The sequence below is a fragment of the Polyodon spathula genome, chromosome 33 (assembly GCF_017654505.1).
Source record: "Polyodon spathula isolate WHYD16114869_AA chromosome 33, ASM1765450v1, whole genome shotgun sequence".
In the NCBI taxonomy this organism is placed as follows: domain Eukaryota; kingdom Metazoa; phylum Chordata; class Actinopteri; order Acipenseriformes; family Polyodontidae; genus Polyodon; species Polyodon spathula.
Window position 1 is genome coordinate 4,566,149 of NC_054566.1, and position 19,414 is coordinate 4,585,562.

Below are 19,414 nucleotides of genomic sequence, written 5' to 3' on the forward strand. Positions count from 1 at the left end.
GGAAACCAGTCCAAACACTTACCGCACTATAAACTTAAGTTTATTGCTGTAATGTAACATAATTACTGTAGCTAACAACTCAAACAACGCTATGTGTTACAATCTAATCAAATCAGGATCAACAAAGCCAGCTGCAGTTACTATATTTAACATTAACGTTAGTTACTGTTTCTTTCAATTTCTTAGCTAGCTGTTGCTAGTGAAAATGATTAGCCTATACTAACGTTAAACACATTCCGAATTGTTTTGCAATGTTTTGATATGAAATCTTTGGTGTTCCTTCACAGAAACGTATCATATCCTGCTTCTGAGTGTCTATCAGAGTTTTTCTTTTTCGAGTTGACATTTTTGCTTGTAGCTAGCTACGTACAATACATCAGGCTAGTTATGTAGCCAAAGTCAGTTTAATCAACATTTTGAAGGCGTGACTTCTGAAGTAACGCCCTTCCATTATTGCTTTTGATAGGGTTTACACAATGTTTATGAATCTAGGGATAGTATAATTGGTTAAATAATTTATTTAAAACAGTACTCCTCATCTGCGCAGCTTTGGTAGACAACTCAAAGTAAGCGGGGTTCCTAGTGATATTAAAAGAGTTAATTTAACATAGAAACCTATGGTGAGTGGCAAGTGGTTTAAAAAAAAAAAAGTGGTAACAGGCGGGTTGGGATATTAACTGAGGGGACATTAACCGTGTTACACTGTATTCAGAAAAACTGCACTGCTGTGCTTGTATTAATTAAATTCTATAATACAAAACAAAAAGGCATAAGGGCCAAAATAAATGAACAAAAAAATAAACACAAGCACAACAAAAAATACACCACTAGCATTCCTTTGTCTTTTCTTCTCCAAACAGTCTCCTGTACTCTCCAAGTCTTCACCACCCAGACAAAGGATTTCTCCTGGCTTTTATAGTATGTTGCTGGAGCCCAATTAATCAACAATTAAAAATGTCCTAATTAAGGCTCCCGCCACATTCTCACATGTATTTCTGACAGGGAGGAATTGAACCACCTCTCTGCCGATCCAAAATAAGCAATAATAATAGAAACAAATACATGTATGTACACAAAAATGGAAATAAATCATAACAATAACAACAAAATAATATATGCATTAACCCTTTGCCGTCCATTTATTCAGCGCTTGTCAGATGCGTCAGGTCCAGTTTATTTTCACATGCGCTGTTTATTTTACATGCACTGTTTAAAATATATATTTTTTCAGAGTAAAACCAGTTTAAAAAAGGCACTGCATGGCAAAAGGACATCTGTACTGGATCTCCAACCAAGCCCCACCCCTTATTTGCTGTATTTTTCACATACCCCTTTATAGACGTGCATACTGATAAATCCTCTCCTGATCACTCGATTTATCACCAAACTCCTCAATAATGCAATCAATAATGGGTATATGAATTGAATCTATTCAGTCTTGAACAGCGAAGACTACGCGGCGACCTAATTCAAGCATTCAAAATTCTAAAAGGTACTGACAATGTTGACCCAAGGGACTTTTTCAACCTGAAAAAAGAAACAAGGACCACGGGTCACAAATGGAGATTAGACAAAGGGGCATTCAGAACAGAAAATAGGAGGCAATTTTTGCACAGAGAATCGTGGGGTTTGGAACCAACTCCCCAGTAATGTTGTCGAAGCTGACACCCTGGGATCCTTCAAGAAGCTGCCTGATGAGATTCTGGGATCAATAAGCTACTAACAAGCAAACAAGCAAGATGATCAGAATGGCCTCCTCTCGTTTGTAAACTTTCTTATTTTCTTATGTTCTGATGTCTTACCTGAGTTGTTGTCCTTGTTTTAATGCGGTCTTCATTCTGTTTTTTTTCTCCCACCTTCCTTTCTAGTTTAAATGCTTCTGAACCTCCCTGAGGATCTTTTCTCCAAGTCGATTGGTTCCCTTTTTATTTAAGTGCAGTCCGTCCCACCTATATAGAGAGTCCTTGTTGTAGAATGTGGTCCAATGTTCAAGATAGGTGAAGCCTTCCTGTCTGCACAATGTTTTCAGCCATGCGTTTAGATTAATTATTTCCAGCTGCCTGTATGTTCCTCTGCAAGGTGCGGCACTTTACACACACTTGGTTTAGCTCTGCTGGGTTTTCTCAGATTTCCCACATCATGTAGGTGTCACAGATTAACTGACTTGAGCCATGTTCAATTTTTTTTTTTTTGGAATTTTAGTTTAGCTTCTGCAGCTGTCAACCTGCTTTCAACCTGCTTCCAATTGCTCTGTACTTCTCCACCCCTGTACTTATCTAATGCTGTCGCCACCACTCGCTGTCCCTGGGAAGACTACTTTGTTTATATCTATATCTGTTGTGCCCCTCCCCCGTGTATCAGAACGGCGCCGAATTTGAATCAGCTGCTCCGAGTTTCAGCACGGCTTGCATACTAATGAGCCTCTTCACACTGAATAAATCACTACGCACCACTACATTCTAAATTCCATAACAAACTGCCATTTTATTTGTTATTAGTTACAAAACCACCAGCTTTCCGAGTGAAGACAGCAGTCCACCTGAAAAAAACAATAATAATAAGTGCACCAGCAAGAGTAGACACATAACAGTAGATGAGGAACAGCAAATGAAATAGAAAAAAAAAAGATTGAAAAAAACACACACAAAAATCTACAGCATGGGCTTGTTAGTGTACTTAAAACAAAATCATATGGACATTAATTTTATGGAAATAAGTCCACAAAATCTCAACAACATTAAGGAAACTTTATGCCAGTGCAAGAATTTCAACTGGGGACCAGTCTTCATTTTTATAACGCCGAGTTGGACTAAACACATATTTTAACAGTAGAAGTTTTAACATCTCTGCTGACAGCAAGTTTAAAACCGACAATAATGTATTCCTGTCAGTCAGGAAAACTCTTTGTAAAGCAGATAAAGACAAAGCCAGACACCACCCCCCAAATTACTGGTCTGAATTTGAAGTGTCTGCGGTCAGATTGGTGCGTAAAGTCAGATTGTTTTAAGAGCTCATTTTATTGGGTAATAGTTGAACTTGTCTTTTTGTACATTTAACTTGTTTTGGTCAGATGACAATAGCAAGAAAACAGAGTTGTTTAGTGCATGTTTGCAAGTGATCGATGACTCCCTGTAATCAAGTTGATAGTGCGCCAGAAATAAACTCTCAACTTGATTAGCGGTAACCACCAATTACTTATAAACATACAATAAATGAATGAATTGAAGATGAAGATAAACAAGTCTCGGTTCTTCAATAGAGTCTGGTAACCCTATTAAATGAGGGAACATGGAGCAGTTCGAATTTTAAAATTTATTTTTTAACAATGATAATATCCTTCGCATTTATATTTGCAGATGTTACACATTTGTATCACTGTAGCTGCCGGTGTGCTGGTGCCAATAATTCAGACTGTACCCTCCCTCATTTCAAGAGGTATCGCTAGTGTCTTAATTATCCTAATTTTTTTCCCCCCGGAGGCTACAGGAGCCAATACAATAATGGTTAAAAACATTATTTTAACTAATACGTTATGAACCTAAAATGAATACTTACAAGTGGAAGGTCTTGCCACATCCCTTGGTCGATAATTTGCTGCATGCAATAGTCGAACAGCAAGTCATCTTTATCAAATTAATAAAGACAATTAAGTGACACACTGTGGCGAGCTGGGTTTGTTGGGTGTGGTAAGATGGCCACGGGCACACTGGCTGATTGTTTGGGTACTGGTTTAAAACTTGATTGACAGGCAAAGTATATACACTGTCAAGATGGTGTGGCCCAGGATGCTTGGAGTGCAGTCCATTTATTATATCTATCAGTCTACACTGCCCTGTAGGTAGAGTATAAGCCACTGTTCTGTATCAGTCTACACTGCCCTGTAGGTAGAGTATAAGCCACTGTTCTGTATCAGTCTACACTGCCCTGCAGGTAGAGTATAAGCCACTGTTCTGTATCAATCTGTAAAAAGACTACATTAGGAGGGGAAGCTAATAGACCTAAAGCTAACTTACAGTACTAATGGCAAATAATATGGAAACACTGCTTTTCTAATAACTACATGCATAACTTCCTCTGAATGTGTTTGGTGTTGGCTTCTCTATTGAAATGGTGTAGATTGTTTGATGTTGGCTTCTCTATTGCAATCGTGAAGTGTCCCTTAAAATGAAGTGTTTTACGCACATCACAGAATTGGGTGTCACATATCCTTGCAGACAAAGAATGTGTGAATCTTTGGGAAGTACTTTACAGCAAGATTCTTTACCCACAAATAATACATTCTATTAGATAAAGTGGGAAGTTTCCTGAAGTGCTTATTATGCCACAGTCACAGAGTTTAAATTGTGATGAATGCCGTTCTCTTTCTGAAAATGTATTTATCATGTTCCCTGTGTGACTAAGATTTACGAGCACTTAGAAGTACATTAGTAATACTTTGGTCTGGATTTGTTTCGAAGGACAAATTTAATGAAAGTGATATTCAAAAAGATTGATTAATAACACCCTGGGGGCCACTTTGCATACAAGTGGAAGTGAGTACAGATTAGTATTATTTATTTCTTATCCAGGGTGACTTACAGTTGTTAAAAAATATCACATTACTTAAGTATCACAATTACAAAAAATGTGAATAAATTTACCTTTAAGAGTAAAATCAAGTACAAGAAAATATAATTCGGTATATTCAAATAATACAGCAAAGTGTGCAGCAGTTGAGGGCAATTACAAGATGATGCAAGTACTGATACAGCTGGGTGCCATATAGTCCAGTATAGTTGAGAATTGTGATGTTTACAGATGCTGTCTGAACAGGTGTGTCTTGAGGAGGCACCGAAATGTGGTCAGGGACTGAGCAGTCCTGATATCTGTGGACAGGTCATTCCTCCATTGAGGGGCAAGGGAGGAGAAGGAGCAGCCTCTGGAGGAAGAGAAGCAGAGGGGGGTGTAAGCGGAAATAATAGTCTGGAAGTATGAGAGGGCAGAAAGGTTGAGACAGAATTAGGCACGTACAAGAGTTTTAAATTGATGAAAAGGTGAGTGAGGAGGGGATCCAGAGCGCACATGGTGGGTTAGCAGTCCTTGAGCAGGAAGCAAAGATCAGAGTCTGAGAGGGGCAAGGCGAAGGATGGTAAATTAGTAGGGGTTGCGGAGGGAATGAGTGAGCAGAGGACAAGGGGGGAGAAGGAGAAGGGGTGAAGAAATTCAGCAGAGTGGTTAGGGTTGGAGAGGTGGATGTTGAAGTCTTCTAGTAGAATATGGGTGGAGAGAGAGGAGAAGATGAAGTCAAGCTCATCAATAAAGTGAGTCGGATCAAGAAGGGCAGTAGAGAACAATGAGGAGGAGTCGACAGAGAGAGGTGATTTTGCCAGCATGAAACTTAGAGGTGCTAACAGAGATAGGAGGGGGCAGAAAAGAGCAGGGAGAGAGAGAGAGAGCAGAAATCTTGTTCTCCCACCCTGTCCAGAGGGGTGAGGAGAGTGGGACAGGACATAGAGAGAGGAAAGGGCGGTCAGAATGGTATTATGGGAGATCCTGGTTTCAGTGAGTGATGAGAAGTTGAGAGAGGTAAGGCAAGGGCAGCTTTGATACAAGCCGAGTGGCAATTCCAGGGAGAACCAGAGAAAGGGGGGAGGAAAGGGGGAGGGAGAATACAATAGGGGAGGGGAGGAAAGGGGGAGGGAGAATAAACATAAAAACTGGAAGTGGTACATCACCCCAGTAATGACAATCTATCAACAATCTAAAAATATCTAAAGTATATACAGTGCAGCTGTGGCCACCAATAATGTGTAGTCTTGGTTCTGCAATGGATTTACTATTGTGGTTGGGTTATAGTATTGTGATACCACCCTTATTAAAGTTTGTCCTGTTAAATTTGCACAGTACTTTTGTAGCGTTCCCATGGTCCTGTACACAGCTATGGCCAAAAGTTTTGAAATTTAACATGAATATTGTACTATTATGGCTTCCGGTAGACTTTTGCGATCTCATTTTGCAGTTTCTTTGATTACATGATTTTAAATAAAAGATCTATGTTATTTTTTATTAATGTTTCAATCTTAGACTGTATGCATATCTTTTGGCCGGAGCTGTGTACACTTACTGGCCATTTTATTAAGCACTGTATCTATGATCATGTGGGGCCACCATTTGCCCTGATCATACGGGCTTGAAGTGCCTTGAGGGAATCCATTCAGTCTTTGACAGGTGCAATTGCGTGAAATCGAGAGAAAGAGGCAGAGAATTGCGATGATGAATGATGAAAGTTCAGTTGGCTTGAGATCCGAGGATTGAGGTGCCATGGAAGAAGCTTGCCATCTTACTCAATCCATTCTCACAACATGCTGACTGTGTGGATGGAGGCCTCCTGTCTCCGTCGCCATCAGGGTACAAGTGCAGCATTTTTGGATGGACTTGCTCCACAACGATGCCTAAAGACAGTACAGCATTCATGCAGCCTTCCAGAGAATATGCCCCACAGCAGGGCAGTGTCAAATCCAATTGGGTCCTAATAAGGTGGCCATGTAGTCTATATATACATATACACAAACAATCCATGAAGTGGAATCTTTTCATATGTGAAAGAAGAAATACTCATCTTTGTATTTCTTTTTTGAAAGTGCACTGTGGAGGTTTGACAACCCATCTCAAAGCTGGAATACACACTACTGCATGTATAAATCAGGCACGACTGAACAGCGAGACTGAATCGTTATGAGAATGTCCTCATCCTACAATGGGAGTGTGTCTTCAAAGAAGGCAAGGATAAAAATACGGTTATTTTATTTACAGAGCATGATTAACTCCTGTTATAAATTGACCGTTGTATCCTGAGTAAACAGATGTCCCCTTTGTATTTAGTGGCAACATTAAAAAAATGGCTCATAAAAGATGGGAATTGAAAATCGAATATTATGCACAGCTTAGCAAACCCCTGGGGCTAATACATTGATTTGAAATGAAAGCAGAATCATTTTAGTATCTTTCTGGAAATCTGCTCCCATGGCATAGGCATTCAACTTGGGTCAGAGGAATAGTCCCAGCTGGGATTGTCCTACCTTTCAGCCTTCAGTTTTTGTCCCTGTCAGTAAAATTGTTCCGTTTTTGCTATTCTGTTCACATTAGCACATGTTTAAATGGTAATAGTTGAACTTGTCTTTTTGTACATTTAACATATTTTAGTCAGATGACAATAGCAAGAAAACGGAATTGTTTAGTGCATGTTTGCAAGTGATCGATGACTCCCTGTAATCAAGTTGATAGTGCGCCAGAAATAAACTCTCAACTTGATTAGAGGTAACCACCAATTACTTATAATCATACAATAAATACACCCAATGACTTATATACAGTTCTTCAGAGTTGGTACTAGGTGAATGAATTGAAGATGAAGATAAACAAGTCTCGGTTCTTCAATAGAGTCTGGTAACCCTATTAAATGAGGGAACACGGAGCAGTTCAAATTTTAAAATTTATTTTTTAACAATGATATTATCCTTCGCATTTATATTTGCAGATGTCACATATAGATATCACTATAGCTGCCGGTGTGCTGTTGTGCCAATAATTCAGACTGTACCCTCCCTCATTTCAAGAGGTATCGCTAGTGTCTTAATTATCCTAATTTTTTTCCCCCCGGAGGCTGGTACGAGGCACATCTGCATGGAAGGTTTTGGGGTACTGTTCAGCACAGACATTTGCAGTTATATTCTTTGTGCACGATTCATCCTGTAGTTTAGACGGAAGCTGTCAGGTGGTGCTGCAGGCACCAAAATAAACTACAGCAAATCAACATGCCTGCATTTCTGATTTCAAAATAATAATAATAATAATAATAATAATAATAATAATAATAATAATAATAATAATAAAAATGGCCCATCTTCCTCTTCCTCCACCACTGGCTCGGAAGAATATGGTAGTCATGACTGAATCATTATTCAAGTAGTAAATACAAACTAGAAAGACCTGGCTTCATGTTTCCTTTTCACCACTGACATCTCTGTGGTCACAGCTGATTTTGGGCCTCATTCACTAAACAGCAGTAATGACGTTTTGTATGCAGTAAACCCCTTTACTGTGTGCTGTGTGCACCTGCTGTGTTCACTAACTAGTGTGGCAGGCAACCTAGCGCGTGGAAAAAAAGTGTGTGGAAAAAGTACCTGGTTTGAGTCATTTAAAGATAATGAATAATGTTAATGAGTGGAAATGTATGCAAATTATGCCACAAAACTCTTAAGGGCGCTAACTTTCCTAGGTGTCTCAATGTGTGTTAAAAGTACCGCTTATTGAAACCAGGTAGTGGCACAGAACTTGCAGAAGAGCTGCACAGGAGAGCGAGGGAGGAAGAGTCAGGGAGAGAGTATTTCAGACCAGGCAGTTACTAGGGCTGTGTGAGAAGAAGGTAATAATGAGGTACAGATTGAGCACAGATCACACTAGCGTTATATGTAGGACCCTGGAAAATTAAAAATATCACGGATTTCACAGAAATCGTGTATTTGACAGCCTACCATGAAAAAAAAATCATTTTATTTACTTATTTTCATTGCTCTTCGGCTCCCCTGTTCAATTCATACTTTTATCAAGTAGAAGCAGCGCTACAGTAGCTGTACACAGTCCAGCGTCCATGCCATGCATTTGGTTACTACAGCAACAGGGTCAAACAAATACCGGCTTCATGATTGGTAAATTCCTCATTCTGTACAATGATATAACATGCGAGTCAGAGGTGGGAAGTTTAAAATGCAGACAGCTGACAAATTAAAAAAATCTAAATCATTTTTAACAGAATATGGCATTCAGAGCTACAAAAAAGATATGTTGCATGCAGATGGTGGGATTCTGTTTTGCTCAACTTGTAAAGTATCTTTGGATCATCTAAGAAAAGGTACTATTGACAAGCATCTTGACAGCACAGTGCACAAAAACAAGAAACTCAAACTTGAAGTTCAGGCAAAACATTACCGAACAAACAGGTCACAATCACAGGATTGTTTAAAAAGTAGAGAACTATGTAATGTCAACACGTTTTAATTAGTGGAAGCCTTTAGTGCACGAACACACCGATACATCGAAACAACGGCTGGTCAATGAAATATTATGACGTTTTTTTAATGAAAAAAATCTCCAGGAGAAGCCATGCATAACAATGACACTCAGAGGAGAGTATCTCCCTAAAGTGTACACAGCACATGAAGAATATTTAAATAGCAAAATGAGCGACTCTGAGACTCTTTGCGTTGTATGCAAAGAGGTCACTGATGATCACGGCAACTGTGTTTTGTACATTATTTTCATCCCACAGAACTTTACAACTGCTAATTCAGAAGAACTTACTACTTACTTAGTAGATACACTGCATCTTGACTTTAACCACACAACAGAAGTAGGTCAGGCTGTCATTAAAATACTTGTGAAGAATGGCATTGGTTTCAACTGTGCGTCTGCCTTTCTAATAATAAACCATGTAACAGAGGGAGAAACACTAGCCATTTACATCTATGCTTAGGCTCAAGTAACATATATGATCTTACGTCATTTATTAATAATTTGAGGGTATCTGTGGTTTTAAAACTTCATTATTTCTACATGCTGCTAGAGATGTATAGTGTGTATAAAGAAAAACACAAAAGCTTCGGTTTTATCATTTCAGGTTTGCCGTTACAGTTTCTCCCGTGCTTAATATTTAGTGATTAAAGGCAGCAAAATAGTCTACTTTAAAAATGTTGCTGAATGTGTCACTTGTTACTTTTTTTTTGCAGCCAACACAGACCATTTTAAACGACTCTTGTTCCAGCAAGTTTGTTACATTTTTAAAGATTGTTTCATAGTGACTCGAGTTCCAATGTTCCAATGTACAAGTGTTGACTGAATAGTTAGGCTACATGTTAAAATATTTAGGCCTTGGATTTTGGCTGATGTTCTTAATGAACTGTCAATGGCTTGATTTACCTGAACATGAACATTTAATCTACAGTCATGACTGTGTGACGTTGTCATGTGAATACATCGTGAAACAACAAAAGACAATAAACAACATGTCCTTTTGGCAGGGTGACTTTAGGGGCAGGGTCAATCGCTTTCTCACAATAAAAATAGCTGTAAAAACCCAGGTAAACCAGAGCAGGAATTGTGCTTGTGGCACACTGGATTTTATCAGTCAAGATCCCGTTCTTCTGATTTAATATCAAGTAATCTCCAGGAGAAAGGCCATACAAAACATAGACACCCCCCTCCCCCAACACACACACTGTATTTATGGACTATTTCACCCCTAGAACCACTGAGGTTATACTCATACCTACAACCGCTGGTACATTTTAAACACCATCAATATTAAAATGAAAGACAAACGATTGGATACAACTCAAGTTTTGTTCAAGCGCATCATTACAAACGTCTGCACTGTCGAAATGGCGTATTTAAATGAACAAGCTATTTTCTAATTTGCCACATATAAAGCACAACTTCAAAAAATGAAAAACTATAATAAAATAAACATTTCAAAAGAAACTAGTGTGGAAACCAGTATATGCACATACAAAACTGTAAAAACAAAAAGTAGTTTTTAATCTAAAACGAAAGTAACATATGATTTAACTTGCGTGTGTGTCACTCACAGCACAGAATCCAGGTTGAGCTGCTGCAGCCTGCAGCTTTCTGCTGATTCTCTGTGGCTACCTTCAAGATGAAATCTCTCCTACCTTGTACAAAACAAAGGAATTGATGGCTGCCAGGTCCAGCAGAGATAACAACAGACTTGTATATATATAGTGTAGTGTGCACGAGGGTAGGCAGTAGCAGGGCTGGCAGGTGTGTGTGCATTGCCTCGCCCTGTGTGATGCGCCTGCCTGTGGGAACCAATCCTACAATTTATATAAATTGAATATTGCAGGTTATAATCACAATAAAAACATGTGTTGTAAAAGTTGGTTCTAGTGTTAATGAAATGTAACTTTTAGATGTTCCACAAACACACACAAATATACATTCTAAGTAGTAAAACTTGTAGAAATTATATTTTATATAATATATGTGTGTGTTTGTGTGTTGCAGTACACGTGTGTGTGTGTGTTGGAAAGGTAACCAGACAAACAAGTAGCTAATGCGCAGTGTAATTCAGAATGTGCGCGACAACACCTGAATTAATTTCTCATGTTTAATGTTTTTATCTTCATGGCAACACATGAAGCTCTCCTCACGATATTCAGAGTCGTTCTTTTCCTACTTAGTAAGCAGAAATTTAAATATCCCCTCCCCTAAATGACTATGAATTGAGTAATCTGCGTTGGTACAGACGATTTTTTCTTTCCTATATTGGAACTGCATAGCAACGCATTTCCTGAAAAGTACGGCAAACAGGTCGTGAGAAAAACTGTCATGACTTGTGCATATAAATGCAGCCACTGATAACGCATTGGCAACTTACATCAGTTTTGTAGGGTTTTTTTTATATATATAAAATGGTGGTTTCTTGAAATGTGTTGCTTTTTTTGATTAACATTCGTGAATTTCTTTAAAAAACACAATGAATTTTCCGGGCCCCTACTTATATGAGGAGATCAAATCTGATCTACAGCCACAGAGATAGCAGTCATGCAGTGCCAGGTCTAGTGACATTGCTGTGCACGCTACGTTATTTAGCAACTGGTTTCAGACAATTGTGTCAGTAGTTGGTCAGATATCCCAACCCACGTTTTCCCTATGTTACAGCAGGTACTAAATTTTAGAATTGAGACATCATTTATTTATTTTTATAAGAAGCACAAACATTTATTGCAGCAAAAATTGACCTTGAAGGTCATTAGTGAAATTAAGTTGCTGCAAGAAAATCCTATTTTCCAGTAGTAGTACAGTATTTGGTAACACATAAACATGTTATTAATTATGATATTAACAATTAAACAATATGATTAGAAATAATAAGAGTGTTATTATACACTTTTGTCATTGTTTTTTGCGCTATTGTTTATAATCGCTTATAAGTATAACGGATATAGTCTATCTGTCTTTTCAGGCCTGTTTGTCTTTCCCCTGTCTGTCTTTTTTTTATATGTCTGTCTCACCAATTGTATGGGGTTGCTTTGTTTTTGCAATACTCTTATTATACACTTTTGCCATGGTTTTGTTTTAGCTATTGTTTATAACCACTTATAACAGATTCCTAAATTAAAGTGTTATCCAATATGTTCGATTTTAAAATGTCATATTTTTCAACTTTTGTCAGTTGTTCGTTAAATATATGGAAAACCATAAAGTGGTATGTAATTCAATATGTTAACGTAACATTATTCAGCAGGTTTAATGTGACTTCATGAAGCAAAATATGTTAATTCTATAAGGTGATGCAAAACTTTTGGCCATAGCTGTAGATCTCACCCTCGAATGGCTTGAAGCTGAAGCATTGCAATTAACTTGCCCGGATATTTTTTGTCTAATTGAATGGTTTAAATATAAAGGATTCTTATTTGGTAGGGCGGTCTGATTGCGCTGCTGCTCCTCATCCTGGTCTTCACCATGGTCCTGTATGCCCGGCGACGATGGTGCAAGAGGAGGCGCGTCCCTCAGAAGAGTGCCAGCACAGAGGCCACCCACGAGATCCACTACATCCCCTCGGTGCTGCTGGGACCCCAGGCCCGGGACAGCTTCCGCAGCTCCCGCGTCCAGGCACACAACTCCGTCATCGGGGTGCCAATCCGCGAGACCCCCATCCTCGACGACTACGACTACGAGGAAGAGGAGCCCCACCGGCGAGAGGACAACTTCGGCAGCCAAGTGACTCACACCCTGGACAGCCTGGGCAAAGGAGAGGACGAGAAACCCTGTTTCCAGACAAGAGGTTTGACATGTTTAACATCTCTTCAAATATGAGTGGGCATGAATTGCAGTTAAGATAGCGAGGAAGGCTGTTGGATAGCAGTACACTGAAGAAGGCACTTATCCAAACATTTGCTTACTTAGTTTCTAATAATGGATTTTTTAGGGTGGGATCCATAGCAGTGGATTTGAGATTTAACAAAAAACAATTAAATGTAACGAGCTGTCAAGTTTTTTGGCCACTCTTTATTGCTTGTTGCCCTGCTATTTTACCCATATGTGATATTGATAAGAATAATGCTATACCGTACAGGGTGACATGTTTGTAAATTGCATCTTAAAAAGCGTGCTCTATTTCCCTATGTCAAGATGTTAAAAAAAGTGATCAATACCAAACAACAGAATTAGTTAAGAGGCAGTCAGCTGTTTCTTATTGATTGATCTAGTCACATGGACCAGAACGGTCAGATATTTTTCAGTCACCCCTGACTGTGTATGATTTATTACCGGGGGGCTTTAAGGCTCTCCTGACAGGAACGGTTTTAGTTTTAGTCATAAATATTGATTCTGAATACAGATTCAGTGAAGTTTGTATACCCTTTAAAATTATATCAAATAATAAAAGGGTTTAGGTGAAATTGATACTGCAGAAATTCTACATTGTTTATTGATGTATTTATATATTTTTGCAAAAGGACAAACTGTTGAACAACAAGTAAAAGCCATTATCTAACCGCCTTCAGATTGAATAATTTAGGATTACTTTCAGTAACTCTATTTTAACATATCATGACAACAGGCACTGTGCTCTCTTCTTTAAGAGGAGGCTTTGAATAAACTTTCTGAACACGCTGTGAACAAGCTGAATGCACAATCAGCATTAGCACATGTAGGCTACTAGATATTTTAAATTACTAGAACTTTATTTTTTTACAACTTAGTAGCTTAAATATCTGAAGCGCAGAGAAATACACAATTCTGCACTCAAATTGCAATTAACAAAATACAAAGTTACTGGTACTTTTATTCTTTTAGGTGTTTTATGTTTAAGAGGTAGATAAAAACAAACAGATCACAGAGCATGTTTGCCTTTGTGTGCGAGGCGCCTGGACTGACTATTTAGTCCATTACAGATACCCACGATGTGACATCGTCCACCACGGAGAACTTAAATGTTGATACTGAATAGAACCTCATGGTAAATTATACTGTTTGCGTGTGTACGTGTGTGTGTGTGTGTGTGTGTGTGTGTGTGTATACACACACAGTAGCTCTCAAAAGTATTCACCCCTGTGGCAATGCCCCCTGTGTGTATTTCAGTGTTATATGTTGCGTGTTATGTGTTAATGTTGGTGTAAAGTCATTGGTACACGGGATATAAATGGGTCTGTGGAACACAAGTTGTTTAAAATGTATATTTGTACTTAGGCACGAGGATTGCACAGTGCTTCATGTGCAGGTAAAATGTAATAATATGTGAGCACAGGGAATTGCACTTTATTAATTCACATGCAGTTGTACCGTGACTCGAATTGAATGATTGATTAGCAATCGAGTCTCTGTACAGCTGCATAAAAGCAGCATATTTTCACCCACTCGGGGTTTTGTGTTTGGTGAGTGGAGAATGGGATTGGAGATGGAGGTAATAATCATAGTAATAGTTAAAATATCAGCTCACCGTGTTTGTCTGTGTAGTCCGTTTTGTTTGTCTCTTTATTTTGGCAAAAGTACTGTGTCCTATGTTTTGTTTGTCTTTACAACCTTTTTATTTTCTATCTGTTCATTATTAAATGCTGAGCGAAACCAATTATAGCCATGAGTCTGTTTGATTAAGTCTCTACCAGCTTTGCACATCTGGACAATGCAATTTTTGCCCATTCTTCTTTGCAAAATTGCTCAAGCTCTGTCAAGTTGGATGTGGACCTTTGGTGAACAGCAATTTTCAACTCTTTCCACATATTCTCAATTGGATTGAAGTCCGGACTTTGACTGGGCCACTCCAGGACATTGACCTTTTTGTTTTTAAGACACTCCAGTGTGGCTTTGGCTGTATGTTTTGAGTCATTGTCTTGCTAGAAGACAAATCTTCTCCCAAGTCCCAAGTCTTTTGCAGACTTCAGCAGATCTCCCTCCAGGATTTCTCTGTACTTGCTGCATCCATTTTGTCCTCTATCTTCATGAGCTTTCCAGTCCCTGCCAATGAGAAACATCCCCATAACATGATGCTGCCACCACCATGCTTCATGGTAGGGATGGTGTTCTCAGGATGATGTGCGGTGTTAGGCTTGCACCAAACATAGCGCTTAGCGTTGAGGCCAAAAAGCTCTATTCAGGTCTCTTCAGACCATAGAATCTGTTTCCACTTGGTCTCAGAGTCTCCCACATGCCTTCTGGCAAACTCTAGCCAAGATTTGATGTGAGTTTTTTTTTCAACAATTGCTTTCTTTTTGCCACTCTCCCATAAAGGCCAGTTTTGTGAAGCACCCAGGCTATTGTTGCTGTATACAGAGTGTCTTCCAGCTCAGCCGTGGAAGACTGTAACTCCTTTAGAGTTAGTTTCCATAGGCCTCTTGGTGGCCTCCTGACTAGTGCCCTTCTCGCCCGAATAATGAGTTATTTGAGGATGGCCTGTTCTAGACAAATTCACAGCTGTGCCATATTCTCTCCATTTCTTAATAATGGACTTTACTGTGCTCCAGGGGATATTCAATGCCTTGGAAATGTTCTTATATCCTACCCCTGATTGGTGCTTTTGAAGAACCTTATTCCGGATTTGCTTTGAATGTTCCTTCGACTTCATGAGGTAAGTTTTGTTAGCAAATGTATTAACCAACTGTTCGACCTCCCATTGACAGGTGTATTTAACCTGAAATCATGTGAAACACCTTAATCACACACAGGTGGACTGCATTCAACTAATTATGTGGCTTCTAAAGACAGTTGGTTGCACCAGAGCTTATTTTGGTGTGTTATAGCAAAAGGGGTGAATACTTATGCAATCAATTATTTTCTGCTTTTTGTATTTGTAATTAATTTAGAACAATTTGTAGATTTTATTTTTACTTTTTTGTGTTGATCATTGGCAAAAACTCCTAATTAAATCCATTTTGCATTTTGATTCCATGTTATAACACAATAAAATGTGAAAAAGTCCAAGGGGAGTGAATACTTTTGAGAGCCACTGGAGCCACTATATATATATATATATATATATATATATATATAGTATATATATATTATATATTATATTATATTATATATATATATATCGGTATAACACAGCTAATGGCATTATCGTTATTCTTCATGTGTCTATTTGATAAGAGGGCTATTTTTTAAATTCTGGGCAAGGCCTTCTTGCACATTAGATCAAGTTTCGGCAAAGATCTTCGTCTCCCGTATAGCATCTGGCAAGGCCTTTCTAGATAAGTTGATTGCTCTCGTTTAAATGCAGAACATTTAAACTGCATGAGGCAGCCTTACCAGATAGTAAAGCCCTCTTCTTCAACACACAGCATTGGAAGGGTATTCAGTCCAGTCATGCACTTCTTCATTTGAACCCATTTATATCTTTGCAGTGGGTCCAGAGAATGCAACATACTATGAATTTTAAAGAACAGAGAATCCAGCCCAGGCATTCCCCAGGATAAGCTTTCAGAAATAGACTTCATAAAAACTGCTGATATTGTTACCTACAGAAAACAATTGGGCTCCTTGTCCTAGGGAAAAATATTAATCACAAGGCAGTGTGACAATGGAAAGCAAAATAAAGGTTCTTGTCACAGATAGGATTTCAGGCCGCAGTGGCACTCCAGCGATAATTAATAATGGACTTCTTTTTAATCTTAATAAATTGTTAAAGAGAAACATCAGCTGATTTGTTTTATCCAATGAGTTGTTTTATTTTTATTTGGTTGATAAAGGTGGCCAAGCACTCGTTGTTTTCAAATACCAAAAAAAAACCTGATGTGCCAATTATTTATTTATTTTTTTAAATATTGGATGTCATTTACGTCTTGGTTATTTATTTATTTACTTATTTTTAATCAATTTGTTAATTTTGTCAAATATTTAGTTAAATACTGTAAATAGGAAATCATTAGTCTCTACAGTGCATTAATATTGCTTGAAGTCCTAAGGGACTGAAGACCAGTTTACCACACTTGAACTGTGTGTTCTGTTCTCTGCATTGTGTTCACTAGTGGTAGCTTCCTGATTTGCTTTACATTTTCATTATTAATCTTTGAGGTGGGAGGATTCCCTTTGCTTCTGCCCGTAAATGCAGAACAACTTTTTATTCTCTGTGGTAATCAGAAGAGAATATTGTAAAACTCTTCCTAGCTCTGGGTGAACTTGTTAACTCTCCATGGGTTTGTGCTGTTGGAAGTGCCCATTTTATTTTCAGCCCGATGCCTTCTAGTGCAGAGTAGTTAACTTTGCTCCCAAATGCGGTGTTTTTTAAAATGTAGTAAAAAAAACTGATATGAACATCTGTGGTGTCCTCTGGACAGACAACAAGCCTCCATCAACCCCAGTGCCTCAGATTGACACTTGAAATCCCTTGGCCTCTTCTAGGAGGTTAAATGTGTGACTGATTGTAATTGTGTAGACTGCCAAGTTAACGTTTTTTATAAATGTGTAAATCACCAGCAGTAAACATTTAAACAATGGACAAGGCATTCTTAAGCGGACAAGTCATTTAAAAATTACAGTACCTAACTTTCACCTTTAGCAATATGCACTGTGTAACACACATTCCAGCTAGAAAAGCTGGAAGAGCAATTCGCTAACCTAAGGAAAAGTTATGAGCTTCTGGTCCAGTACAGAGCACTCAGAAAAGCATGTGGATAATTTCAGTACAACAGGATGTCCAGCATTGACCAACTGCTCTGCTGCCTTTGTTTTCATTTATACCATAACACTACAAACATGCTAACAGATAACTTACACAAGCAAACTAACCATGCATATTACTGGCAAAGACTATAGCAAACTAACCGTGCATATTTGCAATAGATTTAGAATTGTATATGTATTATTATGGAATAGTATCATGAAAGTAGAACGCATAAATTTAATTTACAAAAAAATTATAAAACAATGACCCATGTGTGTGTGTGTGTGTATATATATATATATATATATATATATATATATATATATATATATATATATATATATATATTATATATATATATATATATATATATATGTGTGTAGCAGTAGAACACATACACAGCATGTTTTGCATGATATTTAAACATTTTTTTTGTATTTTCATGATAGTCGTAAGATTCAATGCAATACATTATGAAGTTGCTCTTTATATCCGTTCCGCATTCATTTCAGTCTTCTTCCCTCCACCAATCAGTAAGTGTACAGTGAGGCCATAGACTCCAGGTTACAGTGCTGCTGGGTTTCCCTGTGCACCAGAAACAATGAGCGTTCTGACGCATGTGGGGTTCCAGTGATGTGTGCTGCAGCGTGGCACTTTACTGTAATGTAAAGGCCTTCGAAACCTTGCTAAAGGACACTCAGTGCACAGTAAACTCATGGGAAAAGGTGACAAACTGCAGCACTAGCCTCTACATTTCCTTTTACAATGGCTGTTGAATGTATTTAAAGGTATATAGGATATTAGTGCTGGGACAATATCTGAACAAACATATTTTTAACAATTATTCAACATGTGTCCACCAGAAAAAAAAAAAAAAAAAAAAAAAAAAAAAACTTGATTGATAGAAATACGTATCACAGCATGTTTTGACTTGCACTAGTTTACCACCTTAACCAGAATTGTTGCTACAGTTTATAAATTAGCAAGAGGAAAAAATACCTATGTCTGTGAGGGATTTATATACAAAGGGTTAGGGATAGGACGATTGCTGTCATTACCAATAAGTCAATATGGGAAAAAGTAAAGAGATATTTGAAGACCTTAGGCAGAAAATTATGTATTGGCATAAAGCTGGAGAAGAACATAATAAAGTTTACAAACGAGAGGAGGCCATTCGGCCCATTTTGCTCATTTGGTTGTTAGTAGCTTATTGATCCCAGAATCTTATCAAGCAGCTTCTTGAAGGATCCCAGGGTGTCAGCTTCAACAACATTACTGGGGAGTTGGTTCCAGACCCTCATGATTCTCTATGTAAAAAAGTGCCTCCTATTTCCTGTTCTGAATGCCACTTTGTCTAATCTCCATTTGTGACCCCTGGTCCTTGTTTCTTTTTTCAGGACGAAAAAGTCCCTTGGGTCAACATTGTCAGTACCTTTTATAATTTTGAGTGCTTGAATTAGGTCACTATGTAGTCTTTTTTGTTCAAGATTGAATAGATTCAATTCTTTTAGCCTGTCTACATATGACATGCCTTTTAAATTCGCTCTTCTTTGCACTCTTTCTAAAGCAGCAATATCCTTTTTGTAGTAAGGTGACCAGAACTGAGCACAATATTCTAGATGAGGTCTTACTAATATATTGTACAGTTTTAACATTACTTCCCTTGATTTAAATTCAACACTTTTCACAATGTATCCGAGCATCTTGTTAGCCTATTTTATAGCTTCCCCACATTGTCTAGATGAAGACATTTCTGAG

At 38.1% G+C, this 19,414-nt stretch overlaps 1 protein-coding gene across 3 annotated transcripts in view; it reads left to right on the forward strand.

Annotated features, from left to right (window-relative positions):
• The window catches only part of LOC121303517 (astrotactin-2-like), a 615,708-nt gene that overhangs the window by 108,389 nt on the left and 487,905 nt on the right, over positions 1–19,414 (forward strand). For all 3 annotated transcript variants that reach the window (XM_041234251.1, XM_041234250.1, XM_041234252.1), the window contains exon 3: positions 12,478–12,841. In XM_041234251.1, coding sequence (XP_041090185.1) covers positions 12,478–12,841 — 364 coding nt within the window. The remainder of the gene's footprint in view (positions 1–12,477; positions 12,842–19,414) is intronic.